Source organism: Lagenorhynchus albirostris, chromosome 16 (assembly GCF_949774975.1).
Source record: "Lagenorhynchus albirostris chromosome 16, mLagAlb1.1, whole genome shotgun sequence".
Lineage (NCBI taxonomy): Eukaryota > Metazoa > Chordata > Mammalia > Artiodactyla > Delphinidae > Lagenorhynchus > Lagenorhynchus albirostris.
In genome coordinates, this window is record NC_083110.1 from 43,689,770 (window position 1) to 43,712,778 (window position 23,009).

Here is a 23,009-nt window from a genome sequence, read left to right on the forward strand (position 1 = left end):
TCATTACCCAGGAGTGGCACCTTCCAATTCTAGCTTCAGCTTCAAAGTGAGGCCAAGAGTATAATCAGGGATTGCTGCTTGACTCCATTCTTTTAATATTGTTCAAGTGTAGTAAACCAAAAAACTAATTATAAAGATCATATCATCTTTAATATTCCATTTCTCTATCAGCGTTGAAATTCACATATGCATGTTTTAATCCAGTTTTTTTATTCCATTGTTAATTTCTTTGTTTTCCTGCAATGAATGTTTTAACATCTTGTAGGACTGACAGTGGTCACCATTTTCACTTTTTGAATTGAAATACATAGTTCCCCTACTGTGTCATTAAGTCTGTGTCATTATGAGTTTAACCAGTAAATTATTCATAATTTAGATTAAATCAAATGTTAAAATATTATGAATGCAGTATTTCTCATGTAGCTTTCTCTTTTTTTTTATTCATTGCTTCCCAAACAGGTTTAAAGTGTAAGTATAATTACCAATATTTTGCATATGATTTTATGTGATATAAAAAGAAAAAAAAAGAGATAACGCTGATAAGGTAGGCAGCCTGCCCTGAACCATGTATTATTTGTCTATTTTGTGTTTGTATTTGAGCTACTTTTTAGTTCAAATTCCTTTGTGGTTTTGTATATATAGAATTGAGCTAGTTTTAGACAATTGGATACAAGTGGAAGAAATGTGAAAAAGACAGTTTGCCCTTATAGCCTCCATCCACCCTTTGGGATCTTGATTTTGAGGCAAGAGTTAACAATCAGGACCCAAGAAAGTCAAAAAAGAGCAGCTTACCTCCAATGCAAGAATCACAGGCATTCCTAGGAATTCAAAGGAAATAAAAGCTAACCAAATCTCCCTCCTAAATGTGTACATCTACACAGCCCCTGTAAACTAATGTCAAAAATGTTTTAAATCATTTTTAAATAACTTTTCTTTAAATAGATGGAAGGAAAATTATGTATCTTCTATATGCCTCACGTTATGAAAGAGATCATTAAACAACTACCAATTATCAATCACATTTTTTATAAATATTTTGCCTTCTCCCTTTAATGTTATCATTTAACTTAATTTGCAAATTTTTCTACTGAATTCTACCTGTTTTTCAAGGTGTAAATATTTTAAAGAACTAAGGAGAAGGGTTTATACATAAAAGATACTCTGTGGGGATGCTTTTGTAATTTTATCAGTTAATAAGTTCAAATATTTGTGTAAAAATGTTTGAGTTCCTCTGATAACTGGACTTTATTATTGAAAGGTAGCCTATTGATAAGTATATGATTTCTAAAATGAGTTTTACAAAACATCCTTACTTTACTGAAGGCGCCAAGCTGAGTGCACCAAGACAGCCCGAATGCAATCCACCCTAGCTGCAGCGAAACCTGCAGTGCCTGCCCCTGCACCAGTGGCCGCGCCCCCGCCGCCCCCGCCGCCTCCAGGGGCGCATCTCTATGAAGAAGTGGGGGACAGCACGACGTAAGTAGACCTTTCAGGGGCTTTTAGAAGTGGGTTTTGATGGATGCTGTGTGGTGAGTATTTAATTTCAACTTGATGTGGAAGTACCGTTTACAGCCTGCTTTATTACATTATTTCAAACAGAAAATTGTTAAGATGAAAACCTAAGAAAAGTTAAATTGAAAAGTAATAACCAAGAAACAAAAGATCATTTAAAAAAACTGAGTAACAGGAAAGAAGTATTCAATTTGAGGAGACGTTTGCAGATGAATAGCTTGAGTATCATATTTAATTTCTAAACCTTCAGAATCAGGCATTTTCCCCAAAATTAAAAATTAATTCTGAAGATATATTTTCTCATAAAAAATGAGGAAAATAAAGCACAATCGTAAAATAGTAATTCCTGATTTGGTATCAGAAGCCAACCAACTCCTGTTTGGTAAGAAAAAAACAATTCTGTGGTCTAAAATAATAGACTTTTCTAAGATACTACTTTAAGATGTTATACAATAGAATAATTAAAATCTGAATGAAAATAAAGAATATTAAATATCTAACCACTTAGGAATATTCTTTTCATCATATTCCTCTCTAATGAGACTGCTGTCTTGTTATATATAACTTAATATTTATAACTCTTGTATATACTCTCATATATAACTTAATATTTCTCTTGCACTATTTGGACTCTCTAAGCAATATTAAACCATCATTTTTGAAAAAGTCTTTTAAATTATTGCTAAAAGACTTCATAGTTTCTATAACGATGCTACCCTCAAACCCTTATTTCTTTTGGAGATGTTTAACTTATCTATATTTTTTAAAAATTCAAGAGTAACTGTATCAACATGAAATGCAGAACAACCAAGGATATTATACAATTTTGAATATGATTAAATTAAATCCAGGAAAATTTTATTAACTGGAATTTGGTGGAATGAGGGACTAAGACACATTCTACTGTGTTATATTTGTAGTATTTACTAGTAGGAATAAAGCGAGCCTCAAAAATTACGAAATTTACCTTTTAATGGGAAAACTGTTTTTAAACATATATATCATATTATAGCTGTATTAATACTGTTATACAAGGTTATATTGAAAATAGTTTTTAAAATGTTAAAACTGATTTTAATATATATTTTAATGCTAAAATTGAATTTAAAAGAACTTAATGCCTGGCATGCTACTTCTAGAGTAATAATATAATATAGGATTCATGCTTTAAATATTTTTTTTCATTTTTTTATAAGTTGAAAATGATGGTCTCTTTTTGAATTATTGGTGAATGTAGGAATTGAGCCAGTAAGATTTGATTCTCTTTGATTGTCTTGACCACAATTAGCAAAACATGTGTGAACTAAAAAAAGATTTATGTGGAAAGTGGAATGTGTTTTATTTGAAATTAGTGAGGAATATATATTAATATATGTATACTATGACATCACCTGGAATCATATATTTGATGATGATAATTTTCAAATAGCAACACTTAGGGATTATTTTTATTTGGAAAATTGTGGTAGATAGTAGAGGATTTTGCAATTCTAATTCTAATATGTATTTATTGAAGTGTCAAGTTCTACACATTTATTATCTGACAGATGTTTAAATTATCTATTCAAAAACCTTTTCAAGGATTCTAAGCATAAATTACTAGAAAATAAGCTATCTCCAAATGAATTATTATCAAATATTTTCTTTAAAAAATCAAAGGTCATTTTGAAAAAAAAAAAGCCTTCACAAAATAATTAACAACTTCATGTAGATTCAACAATTACTCTGTAAGAGTCATCATAGTACTTCTGTATTCCTTCAAACAATACTTAGGTCTTCTTTATAAATCAGTATGGAGTAACTTTTCACTTAGGACATAGAAGCAATTCTTAGAATCTCATTTAAAATTTCTGTTTTAGAGTTGAAGTCATCCACGTTTGATAGAGGTGAATTTTACCTGTGTATAGGAGATAGATAGCTAGGTGTAATTTTTTGTGATAAGATAACCAAATAAATGCCGTATGAGTTTATCTAAAGCATTATTAAAATTATTCATATGAATAAATACAAAGAAAATATAAGATACATGCATTTTCTTTTTTGGATATGAATATTAAGTGTTTAAAGCAAGTTCCTGTTAATATTTTCATAATCATCTCAATTTAACTATAGTTAAAACTTTTTTTTTCTATCACGTTTTCTCTTTCTCACCTGTGGATACATAGGCATAAGTAAGTAAATAATATTCTAATACAAGGGTATTAGAAAAAAAAAGATGCAATAGAATAGATTAACTGCTGTTTTAGACTATATACAGTAATCTTCATCTTTAACTGTACATTTACTTTTAAAAAGAAAGTTATATCTTCTATACCTCATTCCCTCTTGATATCTTGAAATTGCATGAGTTTAAACAAGTGTTCCCACAGATAGTACCTGTGCCTAGCAAAAGGAGTTTCAAAACTCTCCTTATTTTTTAATTTGTTAAAAATATTTATGGATATCTTTCCATCAAAAATGATGTGGTATTGTACAGACAGTTCTTTCCAAGAAAAAGAAAACCAAGAACAGATCTACACAGAAACAACTGCTATATAATGTCAACCCTGATTTTTAAAAACTACTTTTTAATGTTTTAAAAGTGATTGCTGTTTGTTTAATCCAAGTTGTCTCCACTTTTTGAATTATTCAGGAGGTCCTGACCACCTCTAAGAATTCTCTCTTCCAGTTTGTATTTTTGCCAAATGCCACAATAATAACTTTGGCTTTATATATCACTTTATTGTCTCACCTCTCATCCTAATTTTTATTAGGATGTGGCTTTGTGTCAATGTGGCTTTTAATTTTTTTTCAAAAAATTTCCCTTTTATTTCATTTATACTATGTTGGTAAATATTAAATAACAAAAATATATCTGTTACTCTGAGCTTGAGAGCAAAGTCTAATGACAAACTATTTAAAACCACAAGTCCCCAGTCTTTCTGGGGAAAGGGTCCCAATGCTTTCATTAGAGACACTTATTTGTGTCCTTTGACTTATCCAATTTTATCTATGATGCATAGCCACTATGACTCAATGACCATGCCTGAGCAAATCTTTCAGTGATATCAAAACTATGTTGTATTAGTATATCTTTTCATTAACGTGAGTCTTGATTAAAATTTGATCCATATCATGTTCAAAAGAAACACCAGAAGCCCCTCTTCTTATTTGTAATATTTATAGTGTTTTTAAACTATTAAGCATAAAATTGAGGGGCTCTTTCTGTATCCTCTTGCAAGCTTTATGTCAAATAGGAGAGTACTTTTAGCTCCAGGACAGAATTACCAAAATGAGAGATAATGGACAGGTACTGAATCAGATACCGCTAAGGATCCTTTCCTCAAAACAGTCAGTTCTGAGCATCCTTAAACAAGGCAAAGGGTATGAAACCACTAGCCAACATGCTGGTCTGCAATTTGGAGAACTGTGATTTATACATGAGAGAACTATAATGTGTGGTCATGGAAGCTTCACATGGAAACTAAAAAAAGAAAAAAAAAATCAGTGTGCAGATTGACACATTTTTTAAAAAATAAAAATTTCTCATGCTGCTCACAGCTCTCTAGCTTTTGCTGCCCTGCTTTTTTGAGAACAGAAACATCAAAGTAATGGCTTGCTTTAGTAGATTAGTGTTATTTGGCCTTTTATATTTTGAAGTAGTAATGAGAACCATAAAAACATCTTTCTCATAAAAGCTATGTCACAACCTGTTTCCTTACATTTCATTATCTTCTTTTCTTTCAAGTCTTTTCCTTCTCTACCATTTCCAACAAAGCAGGGAAAATAAATCAGTCTCAGAAGACAGGAAACATCAGCACTTTTCTTCCAGTACTGTTGAGGCTCACAAGCAGACTCATGTAGACGGATCTGTTAAGAACAGCTGGCCCAAGTCTGCAAGAGAATTCACACTGATGTCTGATGATGATGACTTATATACCCACAGTACCATTTACAAGGAATATACAGATCAAAGACCAACAAATTCAGACTTTTTACTAAGAACAGATTTTGTAGAGTCATTTTTATCCAAAACGCAAGCCAAGAATGAGTGTCTGAGGGGACCAAGAGAAAAGATTCAGAGGATGTGGAATCGGCCAGTCTGCTTACCTAGGAGACCAATGTGGGAACTTCCCAATAGGTCAGAAACCATAGCTCTAAAGCAAAGGCAAAGCAACAGGCAAGAAGCTGAAAATGAAAGTACTGGAACCAATCCAAACAAAAGAGGTAACAATAGTCCCTTGCTTACAGCTGAAGACACAAATGTAACAGAAAAAGAGGAAATAAGGCAAAGTGAATCACTGATTATACAAGGAACAGAACAGTTGCAATCTCTGTCTTCAGACTCTTCACTTTCCTCTCCTTGGTCTCACCCCTCATTCTCCACTTTGCCAACTGTTTCAAGACCTGTGGAACTCAAATCAGAACCTAATGTTGTTTCTCCTGCTGACTGTTCCTTGGAACTTTCTCCGTCAGTGCCTTGCATTTTAAATTCTGCACTCCTTAGCAGAGAGACACCCACTTGTATGATGACTTTTGAAGCCAAAAGGGACATTTTCGAAAACCTTCCCCATCCACTAAAAACCTCTCCTCCTCCTCCTGTGCCTCTTATCCTTACTCCTTTTGCTCTTTCCAGTCTTCCTCCTTCCCCTCCTTCTAATCCTCCTCTTTGTCCTCCTCCTCCACTTCTTCCACTATCTGTTCCCCCTCCTCCTCCCTCTACTTCTCCTCCACCTTCACTTTCCTCTCTTCCTCCACCATCTCCTCCTCTTCCTTCTTCACTGCCTCCTTCAACTTCAGCTCCATCCACGAAGTGTGTGTTTACACCAGCTATTAAACACACTGTCAATGTGACACCAGCCAAGGAAATGAAGTCCACTGCAATACAGCTGTCAACATCAACAACAGTGTGTAATGCAAATCCTCAAAGGGAACCAAAAGGCATCCTCAAGCATATAAAAAACTTAGCAGAACTTGAAAAGTCAGTAGCTAACATGTACAGTCAAATAGAAAACAATAATCCACCAGCACACCTCTTAAAACTTCAAATGAGTTGCCTTTCAGAGACAACAAATATGGAAATGACATCTGAACAAAACCAGGAGAATTTGCACAATATTGTTGAGGGAATTGAAACACAAACTCACAGTCAGTTTACTTCACTGTAATGTTGCTTTTCTGGTTTTAAATGGACAACTCTTTTGTTGACCATAAGCTTCAAGTGGAGGCAAATTTGAACATTAAAGAAGATTCCATTCTTTTACTTGAAACTCAATGCAATGCTGTTTTTTCCTCATTTTTAATTTAAAAGATTATTAATCTCACCATTACTAACTCATATTATAGATGTACCTTAATTTTCTTAACTACGAAGTAGTATTATTTGTCTACATTTATTTAAAAAGTAAGTAATTTCAATCTATTTTTCAATGGGCATATATGGGCATGAAAGTTAGATATCCAACTTAAATCAATGGTTTGCTTGTTTATCATGTTAAGTTTTACATTTGCTTTTTGATCATAGTTTTATATGAGTGTTCCAGGAAAACAGCAGACTGTTACAAGTAAGCTAAAAAATGATATCATATGTTCTGTTATTGCCTTGAAGCCTATGTATTTGGTAAGAAGAAATACTACCAAAGTAAAATGTTATGTATCTAGAAATGTAGGAGATGACAGACATTATGGTATTCCAAAATAAATCTCAGGTGCTATAAGATGTAGGCATCTGTTTTCTTATAAGAACACCCTTTACTCTGGCTTGCTTTTATCTTCCTAGTATGCTTATACATTTGATAAATCTTTTACTTTTTTCAATGGCTGTTTTATTCTATTTATTTCTCATTGTGCTTTCTCTTCCCTTCTTTATAATGGAAATAAATCTTGAGTTGCTGACTTCTGTAAGACATTTCATTGTTCCCACAAATGTTTAAAGTGCTCTTTAGTTTTGCTTGTTCACATTATTATATCATCTCCTTAATTATAATTTTATCATAAGATTCTCCTTCAAAAATAATAGTTATCTCCAGTTTAATAAATAAATTCTCATCCGTTTCAGCAAAAGCTTAAGTAAATGCCTACAAAGTTTTATCTAGTGTGAATTTAGTTATTTCATTGTTGAAAATTATATTTCCATTAAGTTTATCAATAGTATAAAATGTGCTTATTATGTTATTAAAATTTAGAAAAATGCATTCTCAGTTTTATTCCTAGTTACTTTTAATTGCTATGGCTAAATCATCCAAATTTAGCCTATAGCATGTAAATGAAATATAAAAATTTCAAATAGAAATCAAGCGGAATATATCTGGTGAACTGTCACCAGTTGTATATATGTCTTTCCTCTTTGGTTTAGGCAAAGAAAATAAAAAATTATACTCTAGGTAGAAATTTCAGTAGTTGTAGTTGTTCTTACATCTTAGAGCTAAACTTGTTAAATTCTTAAAGGCATCAGCTAAGCTAAGTACCATCTTTCTGTCCTAATGAAAGCTACACTGGACCATCGAGTAATTACTTTGTTTTTTCCATCTCACACATGGAATAAATTTTACTTACTGGAAATCCCCACTTTGAATACAAGTGTAATTGTTTATTATACTCTTCAGCTTTAATATTTTAGAAGATATAAGTCTGTACAGAGAAAAACACAATTCTAAAATACAGAGGAAGTCTTGCTTGATAATTGCCATTGTAAGTATATTAATATAGATTCAGAGCCCTACAATGAATGCATCATTTCATTGGTTTTGTTTGACTCATATTATGTGACATTTCTTCAAGAATTTGATCTGGCATCCCCAATTAACAATACCAAATAAAAAATGTAAAGTTAATTATTTTCATTAGTTCCTCTACTTCAGATTCTTTTCATCCAAATCAAGAGTAATTTTTTTTTCCTGGGGTTCTTGAACATGATTTTTTTCTCTCTTTCACTGAAAAACTTCAGTTGGAGTTTTTGTTGGCAGCTGGTCATATGCATGAGAACTTGTGCTATTTGGCGGACTCTGAAAAGGTATTATTGTGTAAGCGTTTAATGTGCAAGTGTGTGTGTGTGTGTGTGTGTGTGTGTGTGTGTGTTTATGCTATTTTGTATCAACCTCTTGGAAATGTGAAAGAAATATCTTGATAATTCCTTAGAATTCTTTGATAATGAAATCTCTAATTACCAAAGAAATATAAGAAATCCAAATAACAATTTTATGTAGGTATGTATAGCCTTATTAAATTGTTACTTTGTCCTTTTTATAATATTTTTATAATTTAAAAATTTTATTAGTATCTTTTTTTGACTGGGAACTCTTTTCTTTCCTTTTTTTAAAAAAAAAATATCTTTATTGGAGTATAATTGCTTTACAATGGTGTGTTAGTTTCTGCTTTATAACAAAGTGAATCAACTACACGTATACATATATTCCCATACCCCCTCCCTCTTGCATCTTACACTTTTAAAACGAAACGTCCATTGCCATGTTTTATGTTTAATCTAGTCTTTTACTGACACATTATATTTAGAGATTTCCTTCATCATAAAAGTCAATTGGAACATCTTCTACATGAGACCTAAAAATATCCTTTGAGTATACAAGCCAAAATATTATTTCTCTCCACAGCTCCTAAGCCCCCATAACCTGACAACCAACCTCTAAGAAAAGAATGCCCTTTTTTCATTCTGCATTTATTATGATCCAATTAGTGCACAAGAAATTATTAGGTACCTTATTAAAAGACATAAACAGGTTACCATACATTATCCTTATTGTTAAAAGTAAACAGTAATACATACAAATGATGTAAAATGAAAACTACACATTGGATATAAACTACATAACGACGTATCAATATCATATGAATGGCTTTATAAGGATCAATAGGAAGTCATGTTAATTGAAAGCAGACAGATAACTACACATATTGATTCTGCTGTTTACCTTTTCTGAGTTACTTTTTGCCTTTGAGCTAAGACAAACAATACAAGTAACCAAATAAAAAGCAACAAAAAGTTTCAAAAAGTATAGTTCAACAAAAAAGTATAGTTCATCTATTGATATTTTAGTTCCTACATTATGGAAAATATTGCTAATGAAAAGAAGCAAGTTAAATATCCTAGAAAATAAAATATAGGTTTTATTGGATATTTTATATTACATATGTGACTCAGTAGTCATTATTAAAACCTAAGTATGAGCTCTCAACTCTACATATCTCTAAAAGATACAAATTGAGTAAAAGCTGAAAATGTCTAAACTTCTAAATGCTTTAGGATTATCATTCCTCTATTGGCAGAACCATAACATAAGCACCCTGCAACACCCCCAGTGGATGCCTGAAACCTCGGATAGTACCAAACCCTATATACACTTTTCTGTCCTATACTAATGGGTGGGTAGTGTATACAGCATGGATATACTGGAAGAAGGGCCTACTCATATCCTGGGAGGGACAGAGAAGGATGGTGTGAGGTTTCATAATGCTACTCAGATTGGAGTGCAATTTAAAACTTACAAATTTTTTATTTCCAGAACTTTCCACTTAATGTTTTTGGACCATGGTTGACTGCAGGTAGCAAATAGAGATACCACAGATAAGGGAGGACTATTGTATAAATTGCTGATAGCAATATATATGTATAAGCATTATATTACCATTATTTCCAGCCATTTCAATCAACAATGCCTTAAGCACTTAAGATGCATTCAAATAAGCAGACTTATTTTTCAAAGTCCTTGAAATATTTTAAATAAATTTTCTACAGATTGTTTTGCTGAACTTTAGAAAGTCTTCATAATAACTCTTCATTGCAGTTGTTTATTAATTTCATATAGCATAGTCAACAGCACCAGGTTTATACTTTAGGTCAAGTGTTTAATGAATAATAAATGAAAAATCTTCATAATTAATGACATTCAACATTGAAAAAAATTCCATGCTTTTTTCCCTCTCAAGTACAGTCAACTACTGTTTCACTTACTTGTCCATTTAACTTTATAAATCTTTAGGTAATATTGAATGTTTGGCTATTATATCTCTAAAAACTTTTTTACTTCATGTTTAATAATGTAATTGACCTTTAAAGGCCAGTTAATATTTTGCATTTATTATTTTTAGAATAAATGGACACAGACAAAAAAATCTTACAAACATTTGGAAGAATATGTTCTAGTCATGGAGATATTTTTTTTTGTCCTGTACCAATATGTTTTTCATGTATGAAGCATATCTTTTCCCCAAATGAGTATTTTACATGTATCAAGACTTGTTTAGGACAGACATGATGTAGAATATTTTTAATACAACTGATCATAACAGAGTCAGAGTATGTCAAGGTATGTTATTAAACACCATTGAGATAAAATAGATTGTGAATAGTTTGGTGTTCATATGGAATGAGGGTCTGGCGTGATAATTATTTTTAATAATGCAGGCATGAAACCTTGATTCTCCTGTCTTGATACTGCCACAAAATATATTTCTCACTGAGACAACATTTTAGAAAAATTTGCCTTCTCAGTTTTTCTCTGATTTTCTTAAGTTACCCTTATCTATAATTCTATTCAATCTGAAAATCCAAGATGTTTAATACTGATTTCTTCGTTTCTGCCTTGCAGGAGAGGTTATACATCAGAGGTAAGGGCTTTATGGTGTTATGTTACATTATAAGCTTATTAGGACAATATTTATGTTATAGGCAGGACTGATTTACATTCTTTCAAAATGAGGGTATTTTCGTTTAACAAAACATAAGTATGCTTTGCTATTTATTTTCTTGTATATCTGTTGCTTCTTTGTTTTGGGGTTTTAAGTCTATTATTCAATGGGTGAATAAAGATCAACTGCCAACATTTTCAAAGATAAATTTATTTTTTCCTGAATTATTCTCTCTCAATATTGTGACATTCCCCCAAATTTATTTTTCTAAGGCTATAAATCTAATCTAGAAACTGTTTCTAATTTAGATACTTTTTTTTTTTTAATCAGTCCAAGGCTCATTCCTACCATGTTTGAGCTTGAGCTTTTGAAGAGTTAAAAACAAGTCAGACTATTAGAAAGCTGTGGCTTTTCTTTGTGTTAATTTGATTCTCAGTCCACAGAGAAGATACTGGGCATTCTGGCCAATGGTATTTGGTGAATAATACTGTAAGTGGTGCTATCAATGAATCACTGAGAAGTTAGTATGGTTTGGCATACAGCTCTTCAGTTAAGAGAATGAAATAAGCATATGACTTAATTGGCTAACAGTTTATAATTCATACGTCCTAGGTTTTTTGGAAATCAAAATGAATGCATTTAAGAAAAACTGATTTTCAGGAATAATTATAACAGCTAGCAGATTGAATCAGAATATCTCTAACTTCAACTTCCTACCCCTTTAAGTTAATACCTTAACTGCACTAACTCATTAACATCTGTATCATGGAAAATCTATCCCTTCAGTCAAATAGTTGTTCTATTGGCCATTTCAAACAGTTGGTTCATTGGTAGGATTATCTCCCTGAACTTCTCTGTCCGCTTTCCCAATGCTTACTTTAAGATTTATGTTGTATAACTATTCCCCTCAAGAGTTGAGACGCCAAAATTTAAATTGTGTATCTTGTTTTCATCTGGTTAAAGTATAAGTTATCATGAAACAGATCAATAGAGACTCTGTTTTTTGAAAAATATGGGTGAAATGGGGGGCAGTGGGAAATGATCTCTGCAAAAACTGAGGAAGGACAATTTCTTTAATCACAAAAGAATTTCTGAAAATGTGCTTAATGCTTGAGTTCAAGCATTCCACATTTTGGTAAAAAGAAAAATGGGGAGCATGTCTTAAATATAATGATGAATATATTACAACCATATCATTATTTTGTGTGCCCTACCCTTCTTCCTGATTATGTATATATAATATGGTTATACCTAATATGACCAGGGAGAAAAAAAGAGGGCCAATTTAAAACAAGGTTAAATTTGCTAAAAAGAATTGTGTGATACTTAAAGTGCTTCAGAACCATAAATGACTCTTTGTACTATGAAGCTTAAACCAAAAAGTTATTTATAGATTTTTATTTATTAAGGTTATTAGCTTTGATGTTAATTAAAACAATGATGAAATTAAAGCACATTAATTAATTATGTTCTAACATTAATAGTCAAAATATTATTTAATGCTGTTAGTAGCTATCACATGAATAATAAATCATATCCCAAGGTAACCAGTTTTAAGCTGTGGCCTTATTTTCTCTCTTTTCAATGATAATCTACTTTTTCCACCTGAATTATTTTCTAAACCTTTTTCTATTTTACTTTCCTTTGGCAGCAACAACAACTGCTGAGGCCTTCTCTCCTTAAACCAGAGGTATCAATTTTCTTTTTCTTTTCAACCTTCACTGAGTCTTGACAATACTTTATGTGACTCTGAGGTCCATCTAACATGTGGGCAGAGTGGGTGGCTGCCAGTATGGCATAATTTTACAAGGAAGAGAAGAGGTGGTTTTAAATTAAAACAAATAAGCAAATAAATAAGCAAGCAAATCACCTCTCTGCTGTTTTCTGGTGACTGAAATTCCAAATTTTTAGCTTCACTCTCTGGGAATTAGATAAATAAGACCTTTGTTCCTATTAAAAACAAGCAAGCATTAAATGAAGCGAGTCATGAACCTGATCTGTCAGTTATCTTAGTGAATCTAGATTCATCAGAACTGTTCTTGAGATCAGATTTAGGTTAGGCAAAGTCTGAAGAAAGAACGCTGACATCTGTGCTAAAATAACAAAGGTAGAAATTGGGTTGTGATAAACAGACTTTGATCATTGAAATGTGATTCAAAATACTGCCTTTGGGCACATGTCTATTTTAAGATGCTTATGACATTTTCTTCTGAAAGAAGAAAAAAAGATATTTGGAGTTATATAATAAATGCATATGATTTTTATTTATTATTCATATATACTTCCTAAATAAAAAACATATATATTAAAGTTAATTTTAAATATCTCCTTACTTTGGAAAATTTAGTATTTTCTAAGCTCCACTTAAAAAATTATTCCTTTATTCCTGTTTCTCAACAACAGAATCTTAACTTTGCTAAAGACAGGCATTTTGTGGTTAGAATTTACTCCCCCAAATCATCGGGAGGTTGAGTGACAGGAATATTCAACTTTTATACATTTTATCAAAAATTTCCATGGAGACTTCTCCATAAACTGTTGAATCTGATAACTCAGAGTTAAAATCCAAATGCCAGTTACCTGATGCAAGGCCTTAGTCAAGCTATGTATCCTCCTAAGCATCAATTTCATCTTTTATAGAATGTTGGCAGTAATATTTCATATATAAGCTCCTAGCTCAGCAACTGGAACATAGTGGGAAGAAATTCAGTAAATGGTAGTTATTTTTCTTGTTTTGTTTGCATCAGTATAAATTTTTATACTTTGATCAGTAAGAAACTAGGTTAATTCTATGTGTGTGCGGTCAGCAAAAATGAATTTTTAAAATAACATTAAGCATTTGATCTGCCCATAAAAGCACCTTTTAGTAAGCTACTTAGCATGATTTTCTAAACTCTAGGATTTACTTGCTAAGTGGATGGCAACAGGGACTGTGTGGAACAGCAAAAAAGGCCAATATTACACTCTTTTTTAGGGCTGACTTAAGGAGCTTAATGGTCACCAAGTCCTTCCTCCATTTTCTTTTTTTCTGGGTGGTATAAGTATCCAAGACCAACCCTTCAGAGTATTCCCTTCTACTAGCTCCTGTCTCTCCCTACAGAATACAGAGTGACAGATTATGATTGAGTTTCCTGGGCTCTTTCCCAGTTGCTCTATCCTTCTATTGTATTTTTTAAAGTCATTTGATGCCAGATATATATTGTAGCTAGCAAGAGCTAAGTTTCATTTACTGTTCAGAGAAAAAGAAAAAGTACGTGTCTGTAAATTGATTCTTTTAAAATCTGAAATCCACTCAGTCGCATTATGTTTCCATAAATATTTTTCATTATTGCTAAAAGTTATTAGAATTCAACTTCAAAACCTTTGTTTTTTTTAATTGTTGTAAGAACACATAACTTGAGATCTTTCTTCTTAGATTTTTAAGTTCACAATACAGTATTGTTAGCTATAAGCAGAATGCTGCACAGCAATCTCTAAACATTTTCATCTTGCTTAATTCAAACTTTAGACCTGTTACATAGCAACTCCACATTTCCCCCTCTCCCCATCACCTGGCAACCATCATTTTACTTTCTGCTTCTCTGAGATTCACTATTTTAGATACCATATGTAAGTGAAGTCATGCAGCATTTGCCCTTCTGTGACTGGCTTATTTCACTTAGCACAGTGTTCTCAAGTTTCATCCATGTGGTAGCATATGGCAAGAGTTCCTTCTTTTTTTTCTTTTGAAGGCTGAATAATACTCCATTATGTACCACATTTTCTTTATACATTCTTCCATTCATGGACATTTAGGTTTCAACTTCAAAATCACTTGGCAGTCTTTGCTCAGTCTCCCTATGTATTAGATAAAACATGCATTGGTCAAGTAGTTAAATATTACTTCTGAGACCTATTTGCTTCATTTAAACCAGTATAATTACGTTGGGTTTTGGATGCCCCAGAAGTCTAAGCCTACCAATATGAAACGTGTATTTTTTAAATAGATGTTTTTAAAACGTGTATTTTTTAAATTTTTTAAATTTGTATTTTTTAAAAACACGTTTTAAAAACGTGTATTTTTAAAATTTGAATAAGTCAAACTTAGACTTTAACTTTGTCCCAATTTCTTATTGGTCTGAATTGGCTTCCTACAATAAAACTTTTCCTATAATAAACATTTTTATTGGAAATAAAACTGCAGACATAAAATCATATAGTGCAGCAAAATGAATTTTTACAGCATGCTCATGCCCTACTAGCTCTCCGGTAGCCCCTCCACGTTAACACTCAGATATTATTTCTCCTTTCCCTAACCACTCACCTAGCTTTTTTCCCAAGATAAATATTTAATACATATATTTAATTTCAGCTTTATCAAGGTATAAGTGACAAATTAAATTGTAAGATAATTCAAGTGTCCATTGTGGTGATTTGACATATGTATACACTGTGAAAAGACTAACGCATCCTTCCTCACATATTTATCTTTTTTTAAATTATTTTTTTGGTGAGAATATTTAAGTTGTATCCTTTTAGCAAATTTCAGTCATACAGTACAGTGTTACCAACTGTAGTCACCATGTTTTATATTAGACGCTCAGACCTTGTTCATCTTATAGCTGAAAATTTGGACACTTTCACTAACCTCTCCCTATTTCCTCTACTCAGCAACCACTTTTCTACTCTGTTTCTATGAGTTTGGCTTTTAATTTGGTTTTTTATTTTCAGATTCCACATATAAGTAATACCATACAGTATTTGTATCTGTGTCTGGCTTGTCTCACTTAGCATAATGCCCTCAAGGTTCATTTCATGTTGTCATCACAAATGGCATGAGTTCCTTCTAAATATAGCCATTTATTGCTCAGTAGTAGCAATATTGTAGCCAATGAGGTTTTTCCGAAGTGGGATTACTGCCAATTGAAAACTTTTTACCTGGCTTCTAACACCCAGATTGGTTTGTCTGTTTTTGAAGTTTATATAAATAGAATAATATAGAATCATGTTTCATTTTGTACCTGACTTCCTTTGCTCATCATTCTGTTGGGGAGATTCATCTCTGCTATGTGATGTAGTAGTGTGCTTATCTCATGGACTTTTGCATCAGTTCCAGTTTTGGGCTGTTACAAATGATGCATTTTGGTGAACAATTTTACATATATATGTTGGGCACGTAGACTGAACTAAATTGAATTTCTGTGAAAAGAGATGCATATATTTGACTTTGGTATTATTCCCAAACATTTCCCAAATGGTTTTGCTAATTTATAATCCCTCCAGAAGTATATGAGAGCTCCATGTCCTTGATGCAAGATGGTATTGCTGATCTATCTATCTATCTATATATTACTTTTAGTTAATCTTGTGGGTAAACTGAATCCTTTTTAACATCAAAACTGGATTCCTTTGCAGTTAATTCACAAAGTATTTGTAACCGCAAATGCATCAGAGAGTACATTTAGTAGAGTAATTGCAAACTTATAAAAATCTAGGGAAGTGATGTAAATGAACAGAGTTTATTCAATGTAAAAATAAAAAAGAGCAGATGGGGCATCCTATTGTGTCTGGGGGTGTAGATGTAAAATAGTCTGGTGGAGAATACAGCAGTAACCAGGAGAAAACATGATTGCTTTAAGGAGTAGTACCACCAACTAAATTCATGATGTGTAAAAATATGAGCCCAGTGTTGCCATCTTTTTTTTTTTTTTGAGAGAAATCAAAACTCAGATCTTTAATAGCATTTTCTGATGAGCATTTGGGCAACTAATCACTTTTTTAAAATGATATTTGCCAAACAAAGCACAAGTGAAGTCTACTGTACATTTCCATCATGCAGGCTGTGAATTTCCACACTTTTTAAATGATATATTAGTGTCCACAGAGGACTTTTTTTTCCTAACTAATACTATACCTGGATCAACAAAATTAGTTCTTATGAATAGTAGATGATCTTAGAAATAAGTATCCACTGGTTTTCCTATGTATACCTATACGTTTTCCTTCTTCCCTTTTCTTACTTCATTGCAAATTAATTTGGTTAAACCTTGGCAGTTCAATTTATTTAAACGTTAAAATGGAGTTAAAGAGGAAAATACAGTGAAATTGAATTTAGTAGTTATTTAAAGCTAGTTCTATATGTATGTCTCAGGAAAAATATCTTTCCATAAGTGTAGAGTGACAAAAATCAATATTGTCTGGAATTTAGAACTGGAAACCTTGAAAGGGCCTATTGTCTGACAAATTTCTTTAAAAAAAATTAAATTCAGAATTAGCAGTATGTTTTAAAATGTAAATATCCTTGGGCTATATCGCATATTAGCACATTTTTTATTAATGTATAAATGATTTTCAGATCCTTTCATAAGAATAGCATTTGGTGAATGGGAGAGCTCTAGATACTGGAAAATTGTTATCAGGATGATGCAACAGTGCTGAAGATAATGTTATAATTTTCTTCAAGGCTAAAGTCTATTAGTAATGTGTTAACTAGATTGAAATATTAACTGTCTATTGATAGTTTTAAAAATTATCTAAGAACAAATGATATGCTTATCTGTTATCTTTAACAGGTTTACCATTAGTTTACTTTCCCCCTCCTCAGTTCTAATAGCATAACTTAATTTTGTGTAAGAGTTACAGCCAAATATATATATATTCATATATATATATTTGAATATGTCTAACATTTTTAATTAAAGTTATTTTGACAGCAGTGTTTTGAGTCATCGAATACTAGGTCTGGAAATCTGACATTGAGCTGAAATGTGATAAGAATTTATTTTCAAATGCGATTTCTCTTTTTGAATAATAGGAGTTATCCATGGAGTCTGGAATTGATCCTGGCCAGGAATATGGACAAGATTATTACAGTTATGAGCATGGGTACATCTTCAGATTTTTTATCCAGTATCTTAATATTTTTATGAATAATAAGGTGTTATTAAATATTATTACTAGTATTTTTATGAGTGTCATTTCATCAGTTTCATTTTTGAAAATGAGTTATGTATCTAGTTTTAGCTTCAATCAAGTTTAACCATGTTTCTATATTGAATTCTGTTTTGATGTTTATATTGATATTGGCTACAACTTGAAAAATGCAATAAAATTATTCAAATTATTTAAATGAGAAATAGAAGTCAAACATATTTGCTCAATTCCTGAATTCACCATTTCTTTCATATGAGATATTTAATATTTTATCTAACCAATCAGCCTCAAGATTTGCCCAAGAGAAACGAAGAAAGCATACTTTAGAATCCGGTAATAAGCATTTCGAAAGTCAGTTCTACACACATAAGTTAACTGCTTTCTAAACATACAGTAGAGGAAAATAAAGACCATTACAGATAACATTTGAAGCAGATTTTTACTATAAACTTAGAGAATTTATGTTTTGAATAAGCTATCATACTTTCAGAAAGAACCAATTTGGTGCCCTAAATTCTTCAGTTAGTCAAGGAAAAATATTCCTTTCTCTTTAGTCTCTCCTAAAACTTAAATCTGAAATAACTCTTTTTCTTGTTATTCCAGGGTACCATTATGGCAAAAGTCATTGGTCATCAGGTTGTAGTTCTTTCTCTATGATTTTGTAACTAGTTTACAAGGAGCCCAACAGGTGCTGTATAAATATCTGTTGATTGAATGATGAAGAAAAAGAAGAAAACAGAGATCAGTCATGGTTATACAGATCAAATGAAAAACTGCTTAAAGTTGTAAGTTTCTGTTACAGGTATGAAATGCCTCAATATGGAAGTCGCCGTCGTTTGTTACCACCAACTGGACAAGAGGAATATGGTGAGGTGGTTGGCGAAGCTGAGGAGGAATATGAGGAAGAAGAGGTAATTACTGTAATTTTTTAATGGAATATTAATATTTCAAGAATAATATTTTTTAGCCCTATTTGAATAGCAGGCTACAAAACATTTCAAAATTTCAGAAATCCTATTCACTTAGTAGTTGATTTCCATAGAACAATTTAATAACGCTAACCATTCCATTGCCTTGTCTACAGAAAGAAATTTTTTATAAGTTTATTTATTTCTATAAAACATTAAACACTTGGAATAAAGCCACAATAAAATTTATATTTTATAAAATCCTAAATGTTATTCCATAAAGATATTTTAATCAAATATGTTAAAAAGTATTTTGCAAAACAAAATGCTCGCACATTGTCTAGCAAACCTAAAACTCATGAAAGTACAATATCAATCTTTTAATTAAGAGAAAAATAAAACCACCAGTATTCTTAATGGAATTGCATCATTTAATTCATCTATATCAATTCTTATACTTTGCCTGAAATATTTATTTGGAATACTTATCCAAAAATTTTAAAGAAAAAAGTTTTAATGTCACTGTACTTTTACCCTGTTCAAAATTTTACAAATAGTCAGATTTTACATTAGCTATTCAGATAAGCTATCATAATTTCCTGATTGCTTAAAATTTTGTTAAAGCAAATACATAAAACTATTAATCAAAGTCTAGGGATGGGAGAGGGAAGAGGTAATGATTAATTTTCTTTCTCCTTTGATCTAAGGTGCAAAATAAATTTTGGGTAAGAAAAAATGAGAAAGCATTAAATTTTGGTATTATAAGGTATAAGCTAAAATAAAATAATTTACATTTCCTTGAACACCTTCTGCCTATAATGCAGTGGGCATAAACAGTAGGGAATTGTGTGATTGTTCTATGAAACCAGTTTTATAACTTGCATGAAGTTGTCAGCCTGCAGATTCACTCTTGCTTAACTTGTGTGAGACATGGTCACATAATAACCATTCCCCAGCTGACACTTCAATTGCATTTTCGTGATTTTCAGGAAAAGGCAAAGAAAGTTAAAAAACCAAAAGTTGAAATTAGAGAGCCTAGTGAGGAGGAAGAAGTAGTTGTCACTATTGAAAAGCCACCAGCAGCTGAGCCAACATATACGACGTGGAAGAGAGCCAGGATATTCCCCATGATTTTTAACAAAGTTAGAGGACTAGCTGATAGAAGAGGCGCCATTGACCTTGAAGATGAAGAGTGGCAGAGACGCCTTGAGGCAGAAGATAAAGATTATTTGAAACTAACACTGGACCAAGAGGAAGCTACAGAAAGCACAGTAGAGTCAGAGGAGGAATCCTCAAGTGACTATACTGAATACAGTGAAGAGGAATCCGAGTTCAGTGAGTCTGAGACGACAGAAGAGTCTGAATCAGAGACACCCTCTGAGGAGGAAGAAAGTTCTACCCCTGAATCAGAAGAATCCACGGAGTCAGAAGGAGAAAAGGCAAGGAAGAACATTTTTCTTGCAAGAAGAAGGCCCATTGCTGAAGAGGTCCAGAAAGTCAAAGATAGAAAAGAGGAGCTATCTGAAGAGCCAGAAGAACGGAACGTGGAAGAAGAGGAGGAACGCCCAGCAGAAGAACAGGAAAGTGAGCTGGCCACTGTGGAAGAGCCCACGGACCTCGAATCTCAAGACATCACTGAGGAGGGCAGTGCAGAATCAGCTTCAGTGGAAGGAGGTGTGGAAAGTGAGGAGGAGTCAGAATCAAGTATGAGTAGCAGTAGTAGTGAAAGTCAGTCTGGAGGTCCTTGGGGCTTTCAGGTGCCAGAGTATGACCCAAGCAAGCAGGCAAACGAAAAGAAGCCTCCAGGAGCAAGCTCAGAAGGTTACAACACAGCACTTTAAAAGAGATCACAGTAGGTGAAAGTTTTGCAGTGATGAGTGCTCTTGTGTGCAGTGCCTTCTGTGTGTTCTCTGAAATGACACTTGAAGGGGAGGAAATTGATCATAATTCTTATCTGACTTAAGATTTAGAAGCATGCCAGAGAAGTGAATATATATGCTATCCAAACAGATTTGTATATCAGAATATATTAGGGTAAATCTGACTGATCTTTCCTATATTAGTAATTCAGAAGACATGCAATCAGTTACTCAGTATTTAATATTTCATAGTGTGATTTCTGTTAATGCAATGTGGCATTATGTATTGCCAGTAATGCTCTGACTACTGGAATGAACTATATGAATATATATATATATATATACACACACACACACACACACATATATATATATATATATATATATATATAGTGGTTTTGTATCATCTTAAATCCTTAGGACAATATGTAACAAATAAGATCTCTACAAGACTACTTTTGCATATATGTACATTTCAGATGGCAAACATATTATCAAAAATATCATGAACATGTTCAATTAGGTTTATAGCTGGCAGTTTCAAATATTAGAAGTTAAATGAGATAAATTTAAAAAAATAAAAGTTATTACCATTTCCCTTCTGTTGTGGATAGGAATTAAAGTGGATTTAGAAAAAAATTGAATTGTAACAGTTATAAATTTTTTTTCTGGGTAACATAATAATTTTAAAATATATATCTGGAAATCCAAAATCATGGCTTACTTAGTGCAACATGTTGGTACTTTACATATCCCAAAAATGGCAATACTATTTTAAGAATAACCAAGGAGTTTTTCACCTCTGCACCTTGTCATTTCTAATGTGGATTGGTAAAAGAAAAATAAATTTGTGAAAATTTCCATTGTGTTCCAATTGCTTACTAAAGGAAAATTTACAATCATTAGTTTTCTGTTTTGTGTATTACAAAATAAATTGTGCAGGATGGGAAGATATTTTCTTTTAAGTTAACATATATTTAAATGGATGATCCAGAAAACCAGGACACTTCAAGTGAATAAATGCATTAAATTATACAAAAAGTTTGGCTAATAATGGAGGATTAATTAAGAATTACAATATTGTGGGTTTAAAAATATCTTTAAAATATTGGGAATGGAAGTATTAGCATGAACAGAATATACTAATAATGCTGGGTTTTTCCTTTCAATTTAACTTTCCTGAAAAGTATAGCAACTGTCAAAGAACGGATCAGATTCTTAAATATAACCAGTATACTTTTTTTTCATAGTATAGCAGTAATTTGATCTAAAATAATACAAGTACTTCCTGAAATGTATACTTTCCAATCTAGCAAAATTTTTCAGAAGTTATTAAGCTCTCAAACCAATGAAGAATTTGTGGAAGAGAAACTGATGTTAATAAAAAGGTTCTTCCCTCTACCTCTTGGGTTGTTACTTTTGATAGCTTTCTGTCAAAGGTTTTGAATTTTGCAGGCATTGTACTCTTTACCCTTTTAATTCCTTTGATAATGATTCATGCTTTTTTATTTTGACAGTGGGCAAGAAAAAGAATGATAAAGTTAGTTGTTGATCGAGAGTATGAAAGTAGCTCAGCTGGAGAAGACAGTGCTCCTGAATGTCAGAGAAACCGTCTTCACAATCCCAGTATCCACAGTAATATCAATGGCAATATATACATTGCACAGAATGGCTCTGTGGTGAGAACCCGCCGTGCCTGCCTCACCGATAACTTAAAAGTTACTTCCCCTGTTCAATTGGGGAGGCACTTTAAGAAACTAGACAAGTTGGCAGTGACACATGAAGAGAATGTCCCCTTGAACACATTATCAAAGGGGCCATTTTCTACTGAGAAAATGAACACAAGACCAACTCTGGTTACATTTGCCCCTTACCACGTGGGGACTGACAGTACAACAGTGAAGCCTTTGGGGAACAGGCTGAAAAGCACAGTTGAACAGGAGTCCATGGTTGACAGTAAGAACATCAAGGAGGTTCTGGACTTCCATAGTGACCACACGCAGTCAGATGACGAGGAGCTTTGGATGGGTCCCTGGAACAACCTCCATATACCAATGACAAAACTGTGACCGATTTTTTTTTAAGTTATTTTGTTTTTACTTCAGTTTTTAATAAACTGCCCTTTTTATTGTCACTGAGAAAACAACGTATGGGATTTATATCATGCACACAAGCTAAAACTTTGAACAGTAGG

At 32.3% G+C, this 23,009-nt stretch overlaps 1 protein-coding gene across 1 annotated transcript in view; it reads left to right on the plus strand.

Annotated features, from left to right (window-relative positions):
• PCDH15 (protocadherin related 15) overlaps positions 1–22,386 on the plus strand; it is an 817,584-nt gene extending 795,198 nt beyond the window's left edge. Inside the window, exons 33-38 of the mRNA XM_060127128.1 lie at positions 460–468; positions 1,324–1,476; positions 3,678–3,683; positions 18,851–18,959; positions 19,946–20,808; positions 22,333–22,386. Coding sequence (XP_059983111.1) covers positions 460–468; positions 1,324–1,476; positions 3,678–3,683; positions 18,851–18,959; positions 19,946–20,797 — 1,129 coding nt within the window. The 3' untranslated portion in view covers positions 20,798–20,808; positions 22,333–22,386. The remainder of the gene's footprint in view (positions 1–459; positions 469–1,323; positions 1,477–3,677; positions 3,684–18,850; positions 18,960–19,945; positions 20,809–22,332) is intronic.
• The last annotated feature ends 623 nt before the right edge of the window (positions 22,387–23,009 follow it).